This window comes from Neophocaena asiaeorientalis, unplaced genomic scaffold, assembly GCF_003031525.2.
Source record: "Neophocaena asiaeorientalis asiaeorientalis breed wild unplaced genomic scaffold, Neophocaena_asiaeorientalis_V1.1 scaffold255, whole genome shotgun sequence".
NCBI lineage: Eukaryota > Metazoa > Chordata > Mammalia > Artiodactyla > Phocoenidae > Neophocaena > Neophocaena asiaeorientalis.
The window spans coordinates 1,508,018-1,528,892 of NW_020175398.1; the positions used below are offsets into that span (position 1 = coordinate 1,508,018).

The 20,875-nt window shown below is 37.1% G+C and overlaps 1 protein-coding gene across 2 annotated transcripts in view; it reads left to right on the top strand.

Moving 5' to 3' along the window:
- CTNNA2 (catenin alpha 2) overlaps window positions 1-20,875 on the top strand; it is a 1,017,322-nt gene that overhangs the window by 949,018 nt on the left and 47,429 nt on the right. For both annotated transcript variants that reach the window (XM_024766408.1, XM_024766409.1), the window contains exons 14-15: window positions 4,614-4,795; window positions 14,059-14,164. In XM_024766408.1, the coding sequence (XP_024622176.1) occupies window positions 4,614-4,795; window positions 14,059-14,164 (288 nt within the window). The remainder of the gene's footprint in view (window positions 1-4,613; window positions 4,796-14,058; window positions 14,165-20,875) is intronic.

Here is a 20,875-nt window from a genome sequence, read left to right on the forward strand (position 1 = left end):
TACTTCATAATGTCATTAGGAGAAATGCATGATGAAATGTATCACGAGTTATTACATAATGTTAAGTTTAATGAAGAAGATGATCATGATGCTTGTAGCACAAGGTAGTCATTCATTAGAAGGCTGACCAATAATTTAACCTGAAAGAGCTAGATAATTCAGACCATCGTGCAAGTTTTAATTTGAATTAATGAGACAAGAACCTCAATTTTCCAATTCACTTCACAGCCTGAGACAGGTAAAAGTCACCCACTCCTTAATTTCTTATGCTTATTATCCTGCTTTAAAACCAAGTGAGTAGAAATGGGCACATTAAATTTTAACCTTTTAAATCATTATTTATAAACATTTGTGTACTTAAAGCCTTAAAATGTAAGACTCTTGCTCTGTTTAAGAAACTAACATATCAGTTTGGAGGTCCATGGACTTTAAAAGTCATTTTTCATCTTGGGATTGGAGAAATAATCCTTTTGAGATTGGAAAAAAGCTCTTTGAGATTTAGATTAAAGAAAAAGATTCTGGGCTGAGTGGTCGTTGGCTTGCGTCAGTGATTTGCACTTTCATTTAATAAATAAAGTTTAAAACAATCACAAAAAGTGGTTGGATATTCAAAGGAAAGGCTAGGAGCATGGAACAGGGTGGTTAGAAAACTTTGTGAATTCAAGTTTCTGATGCCACTGACTTGGGGTCCCAGATCAACAATCTGGACAGCTGTGCTTAGCTACACAGAAAGCAGCCAAAAATCTCAGACCGCCCCAGGTGATCACATGACACAAACAGAAAAGCTGATTTGTTGTCTTTCCCTTTGGTCATGAAAATCATTTTTCTCATGTTTCCTTAGTTTGAGGGAATGAACAATTGCATGTCATATATTTTGTATTCAACTTGATTTGACTGTAGCCAGCCTCTAATTTTTTTTTTCCTAGCTAGAACGGCTTTAATGTGTTAACATTTCAAACTGCTGAGTTACATTGATAAGACCTAATTAAAACTCATGTGTTGAATTTTAATTTGATTAACTTGCAAAGTTCACAGTTTGTGATCTACTGTTTATAGATAACCTTTTTTTTTAATTTCAGTTTCAGAAAAGGTCAATTATGAATTTTTAAAAGCTAAGAGCATTTTAATAATATTTAGGAAACAACTTTACTTCATCGATAGCTACATAAGCAGAAGCAGATATAACGACTCTTACACCCAAATCACACACCATTAAGTGCATTATGCGGGCGGAGCACACCTAGAGTCAAAATTACATCTTCTTATACAAATCTGCTCTAAGGAGCCAGTTTTTCTTTGGAATTGTGCCCTTATGAAACGTATGTCAGTTCTGTTAACTTCTCTCAAAATATGTTGATGCAGTGAGTGGAAAAATGGGTAAGCAGTCAATCAAGTGATATGTATTTAGCTTCTACACTGTGCAGGATGCTGGGGACTCTACCCTCAGGAAGCTCAAAGAGAAGTCAGAGGTAGGGCATTACTCGAAATTAGAGAGTTAGAGCAAGGGAGTTAACATTCAAATGCTAAACTGCACAATGTGAAACTCAAGTGATACAGTTGACAGACACGTGTACACCCTTTAATGCACAAATTAACCCTTTTGGAACAATGACAGGTTTATTGCTAGAATCTGGAGATTGAATGTAGAGTATGGAGGTCTGTCAGGTAGTTTTATAGATTCTTTTACAGAGAAGCACCTAACGGATGCTTTAAATGATGCTAGTTAGGACTTGTGAGGTTTAAGTAAAACATGATTATCAATTTTGTATGAGGAGGACAGGTGAATCTAAGACAGCATTAGAACATCAGACAGGGATGCTTCAGGAAACTTCTGCAAATCCAAACCTATCTCAAAGGTATTGGAAAAACTAGCAGCTTTGCAGTTAGTATGATATTGCATATGTGAGTTTATAACAAGCTCTTTTGTATATTAGCTATCTTAAAAAGTACTGTAAAATATTTTTCAAATATTAGTATTTTAATACTTTAACTATTGTATTTGCACAAGTCTGGCTTTTAAAATATGGATTGTAGTTTTTGTATACACACGCACACACATATTGTTCTACATAAGTATATACATACATCATACACACACACTCACATGCTATTTGTATAAAGTCACACACATGCATGCACGGGATTTCATAGATGTGGCTGTCTATTAGTAAGATGTAACATCTGGGAAGCTGCTGGTTCAAGGTCACTTCATGCAAATCAGACAAAGGCACCCCTTTACCCTGGGCAGATGAAGGCTTGTCTAGGATGCTCAGCCTGGTGGACAGAGCCTAGAGTTTTAGTGATCTTTTACCCACTGGGCTGGGACCACTGGGCAGTGTCTAACCTGCATGGTCCGGCGTGGTGATCCCATTGTGCACAATGGTTAAGTATGGTGTTACCTGACCTGGGTTTGAATCCTATTCTTATAGCTCATTAGTTGTGTAATATTCAGAATTTAATTAACTTCCCTGGATCTTGGTATCATCATTAATAAAATAAGGGTAATAATAGTATTAATCTTGTAGAATAATTAAGTAGATTAAATTTTTGACATTCATAAGCCTTTTAGTACAGTACCCAGTATACATGCCTGTGTTCAAGGAATCATGTCAAGCTTCTATTTATAGAGAGTCACATAGTCTCTGAACCCATCCCTTCTCTTTGATGGCAACTAAGTAATAAGCTGGAGAAGCAGCTAGAAGAAAACTCATACAGAAATAATGATAATATAATGTTAACAATAATCCCACACATGCTTACTTTCATTTTACATTTATTATTTCATTTTCTGTCCACCATAACATTTTGAGGTAATTGTTTACTATTCTTATATTATAGAATGTTAAGGATGTGATCCAGTAGCAATGAGGCCTTAACCCAAGTCAGTTACAGAGCCAGGTTGAGCCCAGTTTTTCTGAGATTATATCCATTGATATTTCCATTAGATACCAGCTACCTACCTCTCCTTTGAACAATTCACTCACATTAGGAGAAACTTTACAATATAGAAAGAAGGTTTCTTTGTGCTATTTACTTGTCCTTTGCAACAGCTGTCGGTACCCCAAATCATGCTCTTCTGGAGAATACGTGCATCCCAGAATGAGAGGGATATCAGTGCTGACACACTGATCCACGTGGTCCTTTCAGTGAAGCAGGTTGTAAATGGTTCTTTGAGGATGCATTGAGGTGATGTCAAACATTTCATTCAGTGCCTGCTACATAAATAGTGTCTAACAAATACAGTTGATTCTCTTTATTCATGGCCCTTATGTTCTGTAAAGTCACCATGAATGCTTAATTAGCAACTACGGAATCATTGCTCCTAGGGGAAATGCAGGGTTAGCTTCCTGAGAGCTGCTAGTCTTAACATTTCCTTCAACCCATCAATATGTAATCTTGTTTAATGAGTGTTTCTGTTTAGATACCTTATTAGATAGTTTTGGTTCATGAACATTGAGCTCACAGCTGGGAGCACTAAAAGTCATGCCTGAACGAAGTTCATCTAATACATGTATTTTCTCCATTAGGCACATTGCAGCCTTTTTGTGCTTAGAGACACAAGACAGCATTTCAGCACTAGGATTGGGGGCCAAGTTAGACAGCAAAACCACCAATAAAAAGTGCCACCAATAAAAAACACCAATAAATATGTGGAAAATGTGGTACTAAATAGATTGCAGAAAGGACGCTTCTTTATGGTATGAGTGCTGAAACAAGAAAGCAGAGAAACCCTTGTTTGGCCTCATCTGGGAACATGGTTGTCGATGACTCAAAACTTTGGCATCTCTGCATATGTCTGTGAATGTCTGAAAGCACCACAAATATTGATTTGGGGATTTCAAATAGATTTTAGAGAGTAGGCAAATTTGCAAATAAAAAATCTGTGAATAGTGAGAATCAACTGTAGTTTTTCCTTTTCTACATTCCCTTACCTAGCAACTATTGAAAATCAACCTTTGCTTCTTAATCCTAAATGTTATCCCATCACAGCTTCCCTGTACATACTCATAGGCTCTCCAGGGAGCCATGTTCGACCCAGGATTTCCATACAGGAGGACTGAAAATAGGTATGCCATCCCTGATGTGCCCTGCATAAGGGATTTTTGTTTGGCATCTAACCATGAATGGCTTCATTAACACTCACAGGACATCTCCCCATCCCACTTGGGATGCTCAGATATTCTTTAAAATTCTTTTCCTTCCCAGCAACAGAGGCCTGTTTTCTTTTTTTCTGAACAGATTTCAGTGTTGAAAGAGGTGCATTCTTTCATCTGGTAAAAGTTTCCCAAGACCAAATATAAAAATCGTCAGGAATAGATTCTTTTGAACAAACATATGTCATCACAGCGACAAAGAAGTTCTGTTACTGTCAATGTGCACGTACCTTTGGATCTCTTATTTTTTTGTATGTTGGAACAGGGACAGGGAATGTGGGGACCTTACCAGTCTGTGCTTTTGCATTCTTGGGGCTGGAGAAAAAGTACTTTCCAGAATGGTGGGACAGCCTATCATCCTTGTCAGGGTCTGGCTTTGCCATTAACTGGAGGCACAGTCACCCTCCTGTCTGTGCTTCTTTGTCACCATTAGTCACACTTTTTCTGTAACCCACACAGGCCATCATGGCACAACTACCGCAAGAGGAGAAGGCAAAAATAGCTGAGCAGGTGGAGATATTCCACCAAGAGAAAAGCAAGCTGGATGCTGAAGTGGCCAAATGGGACGACAGCGGCAATGATATCATTGTGCTGGCCAAGCAGATGTGTATGATCATGATGGAAATGACAGACTTCACAAGGTGAGGCCTGGAGACAGGAAGAGGAAGATTTTCTCATTAAAAATAACAGAAGCATAACAATGTGTATTAGCATGTGAAAAGCCTGCTGAAAAATTAAAAGACTACATCAAAGCAAGGTAGTGGTATTATAAAATTTACATGTGTAAGTCAAAGTGATCTGGACCTGGTTCTTAGCAGATAGGTCTTTTTGGTCAAAAAGAACAGATTCATTTCTGTAATTATTATTGTTTTAATTATCCATCCTAAGTCAGTCATAAAATCAAACCCCTGGGGCTTGGGTGACTCATTTTTGGTCTATGCTGTTTTGCAGTGTGTTTAAGTATTATTCTGAAGATAAGGTGTATGATTTGTTAATGCCCCTTTGGAAAAAAATATCTATCTATATATATATGTGTGTGTGTGTGCATGTAGACATGTAATATGGTTTAATGCTAGCTCATGATTTAGCATTAATCTCAGCTCGTATTTTATGCTTACACACAAAGAATCAGGTTCAACTCTCTGATTCTGTAATTTTGACAAGGAAATTAAACATTGTATAAGTTTTAGATCCTTTTGCTCTGAGCAGTGCTTTTACTAAATCAAGATACCAGTCAGAATTTTGTCAGGAGCCTTTTCCTCATCAGGGGTCATTGCTGTTTCTGCCATTGCATTTTTAGTTTCCTCTTTAAAGGGAGATGACATTTCTGCCCTTCCTACCACCCAAAGGGCAGACAAAGGGAGAGCAAAGCTCAATGAAAGAGCCCTGGATTTTTAGTCCAAATACCAGGTGATTTTGGACCTGTCTCATACTGTCTTTATTCATTTGTACAATGGGAAAATAATACTCTTCTTATCAACTTTCACAGGAGAGTTTTAAAATCCAAAGAGGTAATGAAGTTACAAATTATGCTGCCATATGAATGAAAGCTATCATTTTTCTGTAGATTTCTTTTTCTGAGAAACACAGACACACACAGATACATGAGAAAAGATGTTTTAATGATTCAACACGGTATTTGTTATTAAAGTTATATAAGATGTGTGGCAATGTGAAGACACTACCTTATGGGAGACAATTTTTTAAGTGATTGTTGAGTGCTTTTAATAAGAAAAGCCTACAGTTAATTATAGGTTATAATAAAATATGGCACATCTCTGCCTTTTTCCCTTTACCTTTTGCCTCTGGCCAATATGTACTAATGACATCACTTGGTCCTTTCTCCAAATATTTAAAAATTGTTTTTGACTTTAGTGGAATGACTTTAAAGTTATGAGGGTGATCTTCGAGATTTTAAATGTCATTGTATTCATTAGAAGTTCAAATTTGTACATTTGGCTGGTCTTTGTCGGTTTCACAGATTTATTTCACACAAAAAGTAATAGTAGGATAACTCAGTCTGAGCCATTATTTAAGTCTAAATTTCCTACAAATCAGACTATCATGGCAGCCCACAGTCATTGCTTTTCAAGCAAGGCCTCTGATGACTTAATTTGCTTGCTTTCAACACTATTCATACTTTATCTGATGGATATTATACAATCCATTAAGAACATCACTTGAACAAATAATCTCATTAATTTAAAATGAATGATGAATCAAGTCATGTTGCTAGTTTAGATCAGGGAGACATTTTATAATACTCTAGATTATATATAACTGTGTCAAGGAAGAGAGATATACTTGAGGGGGTCTTGTTAGATGATGTTAAATAAGACAGACTTTCTATCAGTCAAAGCATAGTTTTAAAAGTGAAAAGAGGGCCACTTCAGTTCCTGAGGGATTTTGTATAATCATTTTATGCTGATTTGAATAATGAAATGTCTAGAGTGCTACTAGTTATCATTTTTTTCCACTGCCTGATGAGTAGTTTTGTGCCCCTTTGTGAGGGCAAAGGGAGGATACAGTTAATATCCAGAGAAACAGGAGAGACTGTGAATTGGAAATGGAGTACAGGAAGCTGAGGTTTTGCTGCTGCCCCCATCTGCCATGCAAAGAGGTAGCTAATTTGAGCCTTTCTTTGTGCCTCTCCCATAAGTTCACTGCACTTGACCCTATGCATTATTAGCCTTGCATTTTCCACTTTAAAAAGGAATAATTTCAGCTCTATAACTCTAATGGCTCTTACGTATTATGTTCCCTTATTTAAAGGAAGGATATAGCTGAGTAGGAATTGAAATTTGACTACTCTCTTCAGATCTTACATTTAAAGGGTGTTTGGGTACAAGAAAAAAAAAACTTGCATTTATTATTTTGTTGTTTTATTCTTATCAGTAGCTAATTCATTAATTTGATTCAGTAATCTCAATGATATCCACTCCATTATTATTAAAATTGGAGAGGTTTTGCCTCACTATTTGTGTAATAACTTCTTCATGGATAAAACTGATTATGCCTCATGTCTGTTTCCTGGTCAGTTCTTGACTTCCAAGAACTGACCAGGAAACAGTTCATCATCTCATGGTGATGGCATAAATGCTGTCCTGCATAGGGTGAATCCATACCTCTCATGTCACTTTCAGAAAGAAATAGCATGGGCCAGTCTTGTATCCCAATAACAAAAGGTGTGCAGATGGCAGCAGTTCAGGAAAGAAACCCAAGTTTAATTGTACAGCAAGGGACAAAGCTGTCTCTTGAGATCAACTGTAAGTTCTGATCTTGAAAGGAACTGGGTTCAGGCTAAAACAAAAAGCTTTCAGGGTACAATCTACTGCTAAAGTAAAGAATCATGTAATCAGCCTGCTATTCCCAAATTTCATTCCTGCCTTGGTATGGACACTCAGGGCTTTAGCCCAAGTGACAGCTTGACTGGTCTTCCAGTTCCAAATCTTGACTCTTGTCAGTTCTTGCCATGCCATATCTGGCCATTAAAGGACATCCATCTAGCTCCCTTTGCACCAAAACTTTCTTTCCTCTTTTCATAGAATAATATAAAAATCTTGAGTTTGCTATCCAAGGCCTACCTTTACTGACCCTTAGATTCCTTCTCAATTTTGTGCATATTTGTATTTCTACTTCAAGACCATCATATAAATGTTACTTCCTTGAATAATTCAACTTATGGTACTACAGTCTCACCTGATTTATCTTTAATCCCCAGATTAATACAACTTTTCCACTGCACTGTCTTTAGACCACTTCAGCTAATTGGTGAAAGTGGTATTTCCCAACTATGTTTTATGGACTGTGGTTCTGAAAATGGGCTTCTATGATTCAGTACATTTACAAATATACTCCTTACTTACTATATCTCATTACTGGAGAGTCACATCATATATTGATCTGTTAGAGGTACTGAGAAAACTATAGTAAATAAATGTTTTTAACTTGGATTAACTCAGAATTTAAGAATTCTGGGTACTGAGTACATTGACTCAGAATGCACTCACACATTGATTTTTCTCATTAATACCTATTACCTTTTCATGAAATAAATATGAATTAGTTGTTAAATTGTGGATAGCAGTAATGCAGTAATAGCTTTCCATGATTCTTTTTTTTTGGAAGTGACCATTTCCTGGGAAAGCTTCCAAATATTGACCCTTGTATAAGAATCACCTATTAGCAAAAGAGAGAAGGTTACATGAACCTATACAGTAGAGCCAATTCTATGGCTTGATATTTTTCCAAGAAAACTAAAAACATGTTCCAAATGGAACAATAAGATGGCTTTTGTCTTTAAGGTCACAAGATTCCTCAAAGAACCTTTCAAAATGCACAAAGTAGAGAACCTGATTAAGTTAGGGAAAGACAAAGGGTATAAACCATCACTTTGAGACTGGGAACTACAGCCAGTGGAACTAGTCCCTTTGTCCATACTGCCTTCCACTAATAGGAAGACTCAGACTTCTGATCTTTTCTGGGCAACATCCCTGGCAACACCATTCTCCTTTCTGTCTCTATGAATTTGACTACTCTAGTATCTCATATAAGTGAAAACATACAGCATTTGTCTTTTTGTGACTGGCATATTTCACTTAGCATAATGTTCTCAAGGTTCATCCATATTGTACATGTCAGACTTTCATTCCTTCTTAAGGCTAAATAATATTTCAATGAATATATACATCATGTTTTATTTATCCATTCATCTATTCTTGGGCACTTGGATTGTGAATAATATTGCTATGAACATGGGTGTACAAATATCTCTTTGAGACCCTGCTTTCAATTCTTTGAATATATACCCAGGAGTGGAATTGCTGGATCACATGGTAGTTCTATGTTTATTTTTTTTAGGAACCACTGTACTGTTTTACATAGCAGCTGCACCATTTTATATTCCCATCAACAGTGCACAAAGGTTCCAACTCCTTCCCATCCTCACCAAGACTTCTTATTTTCTGTTTTTGTTTGTTTTTATAGTAACTATCTTAATGAGTGTGAGATGGTATCTCATTGTGATTTTGATTTACATTTTCCTAACAATTAGTGGTGTTGAACATCTTTTCATGTGCTGATTAGCCATTGTATTCTTCTTTGGAGAAATGTATATTCAGGTCTTTTGCCTGTTTTTTAATCAGGCTGATTAATTTTTAGTGTTGAGTTCTAGGAGTTTTTCTATATTCTGGATATCAACCCCTTGTTAGGTATAGGATTTGCAAATATTTTCTCTGATTCTGTGGGTTGCCTTTGTATTCTGTTGATTGTGTCCTTCAATGCACAGAAGTTTTAAAAATTTTGATATAGTCAAATTTGTCTATTTTTGTTGTTGCTGTTGCCTGTTTTATTGGTGTTGCATGAGAGAAATCATTGCCAAATCCAACATCATGAAGTTTTTCCCTTAACTTTTCTTATAAAATATGTATAGATTAGCTCTCATGATCCACTTCCAGTTGATTTTTGTATATGGTATAAGAAAAAGGTCCTGTTTCATTCTTTTGCATGTAGATATCAATTTTCCCAATATCATTTGTTGAAAACACTGTCCTTTTCCTGTTGAATGGTCTTGAGAACTTGTCAAAAATCTGCTGGGCTTTCTATTCTGTTCCATTATTTTATACATCTGTCTTTATGCCAGTACTACACTGTTTTGATTACTGTAGCTTTGTAGTAAGGCCCCCAACTTTGTCCTTTTTTAAGATTAAGGAAGATTTTTTGGCTATTTGGGGTGCCTTGACAATCCATATGATTTTTTAAGATAGATTTTTCTATTTTGGCAAAATTGCTGCTGGGTTTTTAATAGGGATTACATTGATTGCTTTGTGTAGTATTGATATCTTAATAATATTAGGTCTTCTAATCCATGTACATAAGGTGTCTTTCCATTTATTTGTGTCTTTATTCATTCATCCATTGATGGACACTTAGGTTGCTTCCATATATTGAGTATTGTAAATAATGCTACAATGAACATAGGAGTGCATATATTTTTTAAATTAGTGTTTTCATTTTCTTCAGATAAATACCCAGTAGTGGAATTGCTGAATCATATGGCAGTTCTATTTTTAATTTTTTGAGGAAACTCCATACTGTTTTCCACAGTAGCTGCACCAATTTATATTCCCACCAATAGTGCACAACTGTTCTCTTTTCTCCACATCCTTGCCAATGTCTGTTATTTGTTGTCTTTTTGATATAAGCCATTCTGACTGGTGTGAGGTGATATCTTATTGTGGTTTTGGTTTGCATTTCCCTGATCATTAGTAATGTCGAGTACCTTTTCATGTACCTGTTGACCATCTGTATGTTTTCTTTGGAAATGTGTCTTTTCAGGCCCTCTGCCTGTCTTTAAATTGGATTATTTTCTTTTTTGCTATTGATTAAGTTCTTTATATATTTTAGATATTAACCCCATATCAGATCTATGATTTGCAAATATTTTCTCCCATTCAGTAGGTTGCCTTTTCATTTTGTTGATGGTTTCCTTTGCTGTGCAGAATCTTAAATAAATAATTTGTATTAGGTGCTTCTGACAATATCAATATTATGTTACTTAATGAAACTGTTTTTGAAGTCTTTCTTCTTTTCCTATATTCTGGAAGAATTTAAATTGCATTGGGATTATTTTCTTTTTAAAGCAGTGGTCCCTAACCTTTTTGGCACCAGGGACCAGTTTTTGGAAGACAATTTTTCCACAGACGATGGGGTGGGGGGAGCAGGGAGCTTGCTTGCCTGCCTGCCCGCCACTCACCTCCTGCTATGTGGCCCAGGGGTTGGGGACCTCTGTTTTAAAGGTTTAGTAAATTCCTCTGAGAAACCATCTGGATTTACTGATTTTTTGACCAGCTTTCTCTTTGACAGCCTTACTTATTTCTTTCATGGAAATCAGATTCTTTAGAGTTTTCAAAATCTACTTTCTAGCCAGTGTTGGTAAATTATATTTTCCTAGAAAGTTATTTCATCCATGTTCTCAAATTTCTTTACATGTATTTGAGGAAACTAGTATTGTAATACTTCAAATGTTCTGTTTTTTTAAGATAATTTAAATCTTACCTTTTTTTACTTTAGAATATTTTTCTCCTATTTTTTTCTTGATAGCAAGCTAAGTATATTTTCTATATCAGTTTTGCCTTCCTTTTTTTTGGAATTGATTTATTTATTTTCTGTGTTCTGTTATTTTCTAACTCATAAATCTCTTCTTATTTTTTTAATTTTATTTTTTTATTGAAGTATAGTTGATTTACAGTGTTGTGCCAATCTCTGCTGTACAGCAAAGTGACTCTGTAATAGAGACTTTTTTTTTAATATTCTTTTCCATTATGGTTTATCACAGGATATTGAATACAGCTCCCTGTGCTATACAGTAGGACCTTGTTGTTTATCCATCCTATATATAATCGTTTACATATGCTAATCCCACACTCAAAGTCCTCCCCTCCCCCACCCCACTCCTCCTTGGCAACCACAAGGCTGTTCTCTATGTGTGTGAATCTGTTTCTGTTTTGTAGATAGGTTCATCTGTGCCATATTTTAGATTCCACATGTTAGTGATTTTTATTAGTTTCTTCCTACTTTCTAAATTCTTGAGTCAGATGATTATTGTTTTTGTTATATCTTGCATATTAATATCTGTAGTTATGGCTATTTGTGTTTCTCTGAGATTACTACTTTAGCTATCTCATCAGAATATAGCAGAAAGAGTACTAAATTGTGATTAGGGACACAGAGGTTGCAGTCCTTTTTCTCTCTCTTATCACTCTCTTCATTATCGTCTTGGGCAGGTCACTTCACTTCCTCTTCGGGTTTCAGCTTTCTCAATCAGAAAATGAGGAAATATTTGATGATCCCCAAATTTCTACATTGCTCTCTAGTTTCATGTAATACATCCCTGTCATCAACTTGTGATTCCAAACATTTGAATTGAGTCTGCAATGTGACCTCTAAAGTCTCAAAATTTTAAATACAATATAATAGTGAGTCTATGTACCGTAGTCTCTGGTGTAATCACAAAAGACATGCTTCTAATCATGCTTTAGCTGCAATATGGGAGTCTCAGCCTCAAACAAATTCAAGTCTCTATAAATGTTCTTTATTAACTTAGCACATTTTGTCAGAGTCAATCAACTGTTGAAAGTTATCATGAAAAGTTCATGAGAAAGCATTTCCTCAAGTCCTTTGAAATTCTTGGAGCAAACAAACACCAAGATTGTTAGTAATGAAAAATCAAGCATAGAGCAGCCCTTTGTGAATGGGTTAAGATGAAGGCAAAAGGTAACAACAAATATTTTGTCAGAGTAAGTTTGCAAAAAAGATTTTCTAAGGTTTGGAAGTTACAGAGAAATAAACAATAATGAGAGTAATATTAAATATTAACAGATTCTGCATCTAACCTTTCCTTTAAAAATATAAACCAAAAACAAAATAAAAGTTTATTTAGAGATAATTTAAAAAAAATAATGTGAGAGCATGGGAGCCCAATTGTCCAGATTCTTTAATTCATCCATATTATATCAAATTCACATGTAAAATCTCTGTCCATATTTTTAAAATCTATACAACTGAAAAAAAATCAGTGTCTTTTGTGGAAGAGTTAATGTTACCACAGCAAAATGAAATAGCTTGCTTTGAATTTCCCTATGTACGTGTTTAAGCACTGACATGAACACAATATATTTTACTTTTACCTACTAACACTGAAAATGCCAGAGGCAAAATTAAGAGGGAAACAAAATGCCCTTCATTTACATTTATTTTCTAAAGTCATTTTAAGTCTTCCATTTTATAAAACATTGTTATATAACAACGGCAATCATTGCCCAGTCTCTATGCATTCTAAATAAATCACTTCTGAGTGGTTTTTTCTCTATATTTTACCACATGTCTTAACTATAGGTTTATAAGTTTGTAGGCCTAAAAAATGCATTGATTTTTAGATGCATATAAGGAGACCAGTAACAATGCTAAAAATATAAGGATGAATGTATTTAGTCTATTATTTTATTTACCTCTCAAGAAAAGTGAAGAAAAATCATATCATATGCAACATTTTGTTTAAAGATTTATGATGCAGCATAATTTCTTTTTCCTTTCTAATAAATATTTAAAAGACAAGTAATTTTAAACAGTTTACCTAATTGAAAGCCTTATGTGAAAATACTGGGAAAATGGTTCAGCATAAATACATCTACTGTCACACAGTGTTCTGTGCGTCTTCCTTCGTAAGTCAGTCCCAGAAACATATAAACCAGCAAGAGTAAGAGCTCAGCAGATTTCTGAAATTCTGGCCAAACAGTTCTCAGTTATGGACAAGAGACAGTGGCTTCTTAAGAAGCCAAAGTGGACTTAAAAATATAATTAACATAATAATAGTGCTGAGCATGGTATGAAAGACAATGCATGTGCATTTATTTTGGCTAGCCTCTGATTTAAATTTAGAATTTATCACATGATTTGCATAAGCTTAGATGAGTTATTCACTTTAGTCTATTTTTCTCTTCTCTAAAATGGGAATGATGATGCCTACTTGTTAGGGTTGTTATGAAGACAAATGTATATACAACAGCATAGACACATGGTAAGCATTTACATATTAAATTCCCATTGCTCTTGTGGTGATCATATTTTTTAAGGGACCACTGTTTAAAATATATAGAAATGCATGTAAAGAATAAAATGTGAGCATACACATCCAAATAGGGAAAAATATTCCCTAAAAATGAATGCAAGTAAATTGAATTATTTACATGGAAATTGAAGTGAATCAAGAAAACATTAAAATTTCCTTTAACTTGGTCAGAGCCAAATCAAATACAAAAGCAGAGTCCTGGGCAAACAATATGGTAGGTGTGTCTATTTCCTGTCATAAAGTGGATTTCTAATTATGTTGTGTCTGTTTTTTCAGAGGCAAAGGCCCGTTGAAAAATACATCTGATGTGATTAATGCTGCCAAGAAAATTGCTGAAGCAGGCTCTCGAATGGACAAATTAGCCCGAGCTGTGGCTGATCAGGTAATATAAGACAGAAGAGCAAGCACATGCTGAGTGGGGTCATTAACTAGCTCTTGCGTTCTGTAATGGGTTTTATGCACTCTATAAAATGCCCCCGAAGAATGAATTGTAGAGAATCGCTACCATTTTACAAACTGGCCTCTAACTCTGTGGAGACCGAGTTGATGCCAAAGGTGGGTTCAGTTCAGAGGGACTAGTAAATCCAATGATCAAAATTCCTTGAGAAAGAAGAGTACCCACTTTTTAAGAGACATAATCCACAAGGAATCATGGATCCTGGCTGTCCTCATTCAGAAAGTCAAATACACTGCACAAGGGGGAAGAAAAAGAAAGAACTTTACTTCTGGTTATAATTGATCTCACTGTAATGATGCTCTCATAATAACTTATGCTCTAGCATAAATGGGATGAATCCACATAGTCAAGAACATCCAGATTTCAGCTTTATTTTCATCCAGACCTAAAGGGCATCAGAGATTAATGAAATTCTCAATAGTATCTTTTATGCTTTTAGACTGAACTAAGATACATGTTAAAATAGTTCACAATCTGAATGTTGAGTGTTTGAGCTTATTTCCACACTTTTCATCTTATTTTGCTGAATTGGAACTCTAAAATCCTGTTCTAAATATGTCTTGTTGCAATAATGGGCCATTTCTTTTAAGGGTACTTTAGGCAATATACTTTTCCAGATAGCTGATGCTCATCTCTTTAAGAAACCAGTGGCTTACAGTTTGAACTGTTTTAAAAGGAAAATGTCTTAAAATATAAATTAAGATTCTGAAATAGAGAATATTACATAAACTGCTATTTACATGGAGAAAATATTATGAGCATGAATTTGCCTACTAGACTACAAAACAATTATGCTCTCTGGAGACAATGAAAGTTTTTGAATTGTTTCCTCCCCCTTAGATGGTCCTAGGCTCCTATGATTTTTTTTTTTTACATTTTTATTGAAGTATAATTGCTTTACAATGGTGTGTTAGTTTCTGCTTTATAATAAAGTGAATCAGTTATACATATACATATGTTCCCATGTCTCTTCCCTCTTGCGTCTCCCTCCATCCCACCCTCCCTATCCCACCCCTCCAGGCGGTCACAAAGCACCGAGCTGATATCCCTGTGCTATTCGGCTGTCTCCCACTAGCTATCTATTTTACGTTTGGTAGTGTATATATGTCCATGCCTCTCTCTCGCTTTGTCACAGCTTACCCTTCCCCCTCCCCATAGCCTCAATCCATTCTCTAGTATGTCTGTGGCTTTATTCCTCTCTTACCCCTAGGTTCTTCATGACATTTTTTTTTTCTTAAATTCCATATATATGTGTTAGCATATGGTATTTGTCTTTCTCTTTCTGACTTACTTCACTCTGTATGACAGACTCTAAGTCCATCCACCTCATTACAAATAGCTCAATTTTGTTTGGTTTTATGGCTGAGTAATATTCCATTGAATATATGTGCCACATCTTCTTTATCCATTCATACGATGATGGACACTTAGGTTGTTTCTATCTCTGGGCTATTGTAAATAGAGATGCAATGAACATTTTGGTACATGACTCTTTTTGAATTATGGTTTTCTCAGGGTATATGCCCAGTAGTGGGATTGCTGGGTCATATGGTAGTTCTATTTGTAGTTTTTTAAGAAACCTCCATACTGTTCTCCATAGTGGCTGTACCAATTCACACTCCCACCAGCAGTGCAAGAGTGTTCCCTTTTCTCCACACCTTCTTCAGCATTTACTGTTTCTAGATTTTTTGATGATGGCCATTCTGACTGGTGTGAAATGATATCTTATTGTAGTTTTGATTTGCATTTCTCTAATGATTAATGATGTTGAACATTCTTTCATGTGTTTGTTGGCAGTCTGTATATCTTCTTTGGAGAAATGTCTATTTAGGTCTTCTGCCCATTTTTGGATTGGGTTGTTTGTTCTTTTTTGTTATTGAGCTGCGTGAGCTGCTGATAAATTTTGGAGATTAATCCTTTGTCAGTTGTTTCATTTGCAAATATTTTCTCCCATTCTGAGGGTTGTCTTTTTCTCTTGTTTATGGTTTTCTTTGCTGTGCAAAAGCTTTTAAGTTTCATTAGGTCCCATTTGTTTATTTTTATCTCCATTTCTCTAGGAAGTGGGTCAAAAAGGATCTTGCTGAGATTTATGTCATAGAGTGTTCTGCCTATGTTTTCCTCTAAGCGTTTGATAGTTTCTGGCCTTGCATTTAGGTCTTTAATCCATTTTGAGCTTATTTTTGTGTATGGTGTTAGGGAGTGATCTAATCTCATACTTTTACATGTACCTGTCCAGTTTTTCCAGCACCATTTATTGAAGAGGCTGTCCTTTCTCCACTGTACATTCCTGCCTCCTTTATCAAGATAAGGTGACCATATGTGTGTGGGTTTATCTCTGGGCTTTCCATCCTGTTCCATTGATCCATCTTTCTGTCTTTGTGCCAGTACCATACTGTCTTGATTACTGTAGCTTTGTAGTATAGTCTGAAGCCAGGGAGCCTGATTCCTCCAGCTCCATTTTACATTCTTAAGATTGCTTTGGCTATTTGGGGTATTTTATGTTTCCATACAAATTATGAAAATTGTTGTTCTACTTCTGTGAATAATGCCAGTGGTAGTTTGATAGGGATTGCATTGAATCTGTAGATTGCTTTACGTAGTAGAGTCATTTTCACAATGTTAATTCTTCCAATCCAAGAACGTGGTGTATCTCTCCATCTATTTGTATCATCTTTAATTTCTTTCATCAGTGTCTTATAATTTTCTGCATACAGTTCTTTCGTCTCCTTAGGTAGGTTTATTCCTAGATATTTTATTATTTTTGTTGCAGTGGTAAATGGGAGTGCTCTCTTGATTTCACGTTCAGATTTTTCATCATTAGTGTATAGGAATGCCAGAGATATCTGTGCATTAATTTTGTGTCTTGCTACTTTACTAAATTCATTGATTAGATCTAGTAGTTTTTTGGTAGCATCTTTAGGATTCTCTATGTATAGTATTATGTCATCTGCAAACAGTGACAGCTTTACTTCTTCTTTCCCGATTTGGATTCCTTTTATTTCCTTTTCTTCTCTGATTGCTGAGGCTAAAACTTCCAAAACCATGTTGAATAAGAGTGGTGAGAGTGGACAACCTTGTCTTCCTCCTGATCTTAGTGGAAATGCTTTCAGTTTTTCACCATTGCAGACAATGTTGGCTGTGGGTTTGTCATATATGGCGTTTATTATGTTGAGGAAAGTTCTCTCTATGCCTACTTTCTGCAGGGTTTTTATCATAAATCGGTGTTGAATTTTGTTGAAGGCTTTCTCTGCACCTATTGAGATGATCATATGTTTTTTCTCCTTCAATTTGTTAATATGGTGTGTTACGTTGGTTGATTTGCATATATTGAAGAATCCTTGCATTCCTGGAATAAACCAGGGACTCTCTGTGCTTCCTGGACTTGATTAACTATTTCCTTTCCCATATTAGGGAAGTTTTCAACTATAATCTCTTCAAATATTTTCTCAGTCCCTTTCTTTTTCTCTTCTTCTTCTGGAACCCCTATAATTTGAATGTTGGTGAATTTAATGTTGTTCCATAGTTCTCTGAGAGTGTCCTTAGTTCTTTTCTTTCTGTTTTCTTTATTCTGCTCTGCAGTAGTTATTTTCACTATTTTATCTTCCAGGTCACTTATCCGTTCTTCTGCCTCAGTTATTCTGCTATTGATCCCATCTAGAGTTTTTAATTTCATTTATTGTGCTGTTCATCGTTGTTTGTTTCATCTTTAGTTCTTCTAGGTCCTTGTTAAATGTTTCTTGCATTTTGTCTATTTCCAAGATTTTGGATCATCTTTACTATCATTATTCTGAATTCTTTTTCAGGTAGACTGCCTATTTCCTCTTCATTTGTTAGGTCTGGTGGGTTTTTATCTTGCTCCTTCATCTGCTGTGTGTTCTTCTGTCTTCTCATTTTGCTTATCTTACTGTGTTTGGGGTCTCCTTTTTGCAGGCTGCAGGTTGGTAGTTCCTGTTGTTTTTGGTGTCTGTCCCCAGTGACTAAGGTTGGTTCAGTGGGTTGTGTATGCTTCCTGGTTGAGGGGACTAGTGCCTGTGTTCTGGTGGATGAGGCTGGATCTTCTCTTTCTGGTGAGCAGGTCAATGTCTGGTGGTGTGTTTTGGGGTGTCTGTAGAGTTATTATGATTTTTAGGCAGCCTCTCTGTTAATAGGTGGTGTTGTGTTCCTGTCTTGCTAGTTGTTTGGCATAGAGTGTCCAGCACTGTAGCTTGATGTTCACTGAGTGAAGCTGGGTGCTGGTGTTGAGATGGAGATCTCTGGGAGATTTTCACCATTTTATATTATGTAGAGCTGGGAGGTCTTTTGTGGACCAGTGTCCTGAAGTTGGCTCTCCCACCTCAGAGGCACAGCACTGACTCTTTGCTAGAGCACCAAGAGCCTTTCATCCACACAGCAGAGAATAAAAGTGATGAAAGAAAGAAAGAAAGAAAGAAAGAAAGAAAGAAAGAAAGAAAGAAAGGAAGAAAAAGAAAGAAGGAAAGAAGGAAGGAAGGAAAGAAGGGGGGAAGGAGGGAAGGAAGGAAAGAAAGAAAGAAAGAAGATAAACCAAAATAAAGTAGGATAAAATAAAATAAAGTTATTAAAATAAGAAATAATTATTAAGAAAAGAAATTTTAAAAAGAAAAAAAAACGGACAGATAGAACCCTAGGACTAATGGTGGAAGCAAAGCTATACAGACAAAATCTCACACAGAAGCATACACATACACACTCACAAAAAGAGGAAAAGGGGAAAAAATAATAAATCTTGCTCTCCAAGTTCACCTCCTCAATTTGAGATGAGTCGTTGTCTATTCATGTATTCCACAGATGCAGGGTACATTAAGTTGATTGTGGAGCTTTAATCCGCTGCTCCTGAGCCTGCTGAGAGAGATTTCCCTTTCTCTTCTTTGTTCTCACAACTCCCAGGGGCTCAGCGTTGGATTTGGCCCCACCTCTGCGTGTAGGTCGCCGGTGGGTGTCTGTTCTTCTCTCAGACAGGACGGGGTTAAAGGAGCAGCTGCTTCGGGGACTCTGGCTCACTCAGGCTGGGGCGAGGGAGGGGCATGGAGTGCGGGGCGAGCCTGCGGCGGCAGGGGCCTGCCTGACATTGCACCAGCCGGAGGTGTGCCAAGCATTCTCCCGGGGAAGTTGTCCCTGGATCCTGGGACCCTGGCAGTGGCGAGCTGCACAGGCTCCCTGGAATGGGGGTGTGGATAGTGACCTGTGCTCACACACAGGCTTCTTGGTGGTGGCAGCAGCAGCCTTAGCGTCTTATGCCCGTCTCTTGGGTCCGTGCTTTTAGCTGCTGCTCGCGCCCATCTCTGGAGCTCCTTTAAGCAGCACTCTTAATCATCTCTCCTCACGCACCAGGAAACAAAGAGGGAAGAAAAAGTCTCTTGCCTCTTTGGCAGGTCCAAACTTTTCCCCGGACTCCCTCCCGGGTAGCCGTGGTGCACTAACCCCTGCAGACTGTGTTCACGCAGCCAACACCAGTCCTCTCCCTGCACTCCGACCAAAGCTGGAGCCTCAGCTCCCAGCCCTGCCCGCCCCGGCGGGTGAGCAGACAAGCCTCTCGGGCTGGTGAGTGCCGGTCGGCACCGATCCTGTGGGCAGGAATCTCTCTGCTTTGCCCTCCACACCCCTATTGCTGTGCACTCCTCCGCGGCTCTGAAGCTTTCCTCCTCCGCCACCTGCAGTCTCCACCTGCGAAGTGGCTTCCTAGTGTGTGGAAACCTTTCCTCCTTCACAGCTCCCTCCCACTGGTGCAGGTCCCGTCCCTATCTTTGTCTCTGTTTTTTCTCTTTTCTTTTCCCCTACCCAGGTACGTGGGGACTTTCTTGCCTTTTGGGAGGCCTGAGGTCTTCTGCCAGCGTTCAGTAGGTGTTCTGTAGGAGTTGTTCCACACGTAGTTGTATTTCTGGTGTATCTTTGGGGAGGAAGGTGATCTCCGCGTCTTACTCTTCTGCCATCTTCCCCTCCTGGCCCTCCTGTGATTTTTGAGTTGCTTACTATAATTGTTCTCCCTCATTCCTTAATATGACTGTTTCTCTAAATCCTTGTTGTCTTCAGCATCCCCGATTTTAGAATCCTTCAAGTCAATACTAGATTTACTCATCTTCCAAAGTCTGAAAAGAAAAATACATGATTAAACTATTAGGATTACATTTAAAATAAGCCTACAGATTGTCTCAATTTAACTTTTTTTATACATATGATGGCTAATCTGAGGGAATGTTTTCTGCTTTCTTTTGCATTTTTGAGGAATACTCAATAGTATAGTTAATTCATTTAAATATTATCATAATTTGAGAATTTCCTGAAATTTGTAGGAATTGAAGTTTGTAACATTATTAAATTGCTAATTTCAGGACAATGCCAACCGCCAAGTTTCCTACCGTTTGCAACATAGGTTGAGCTCCATATGTAACCCAGGAAGTTCATGTAAAAGAGAGGGGAGGGGGCTTGCCTGGTGGTGCATTGGTTGAGAGTCTGCCTGCCGATGCAGGGGACACGGGTTTGTGTCCTGGTCTGGGAAGATCCCATATGCTGTGGAGTGGCTGGGCCTGTGAGCCATGGCCACTGAGCCTGTGTGTCTGGAGCCTGTGCTCCACAACGGGAGAGGCCACAACAGTGAGAGGCCTGTGTACCGCAAAAAAA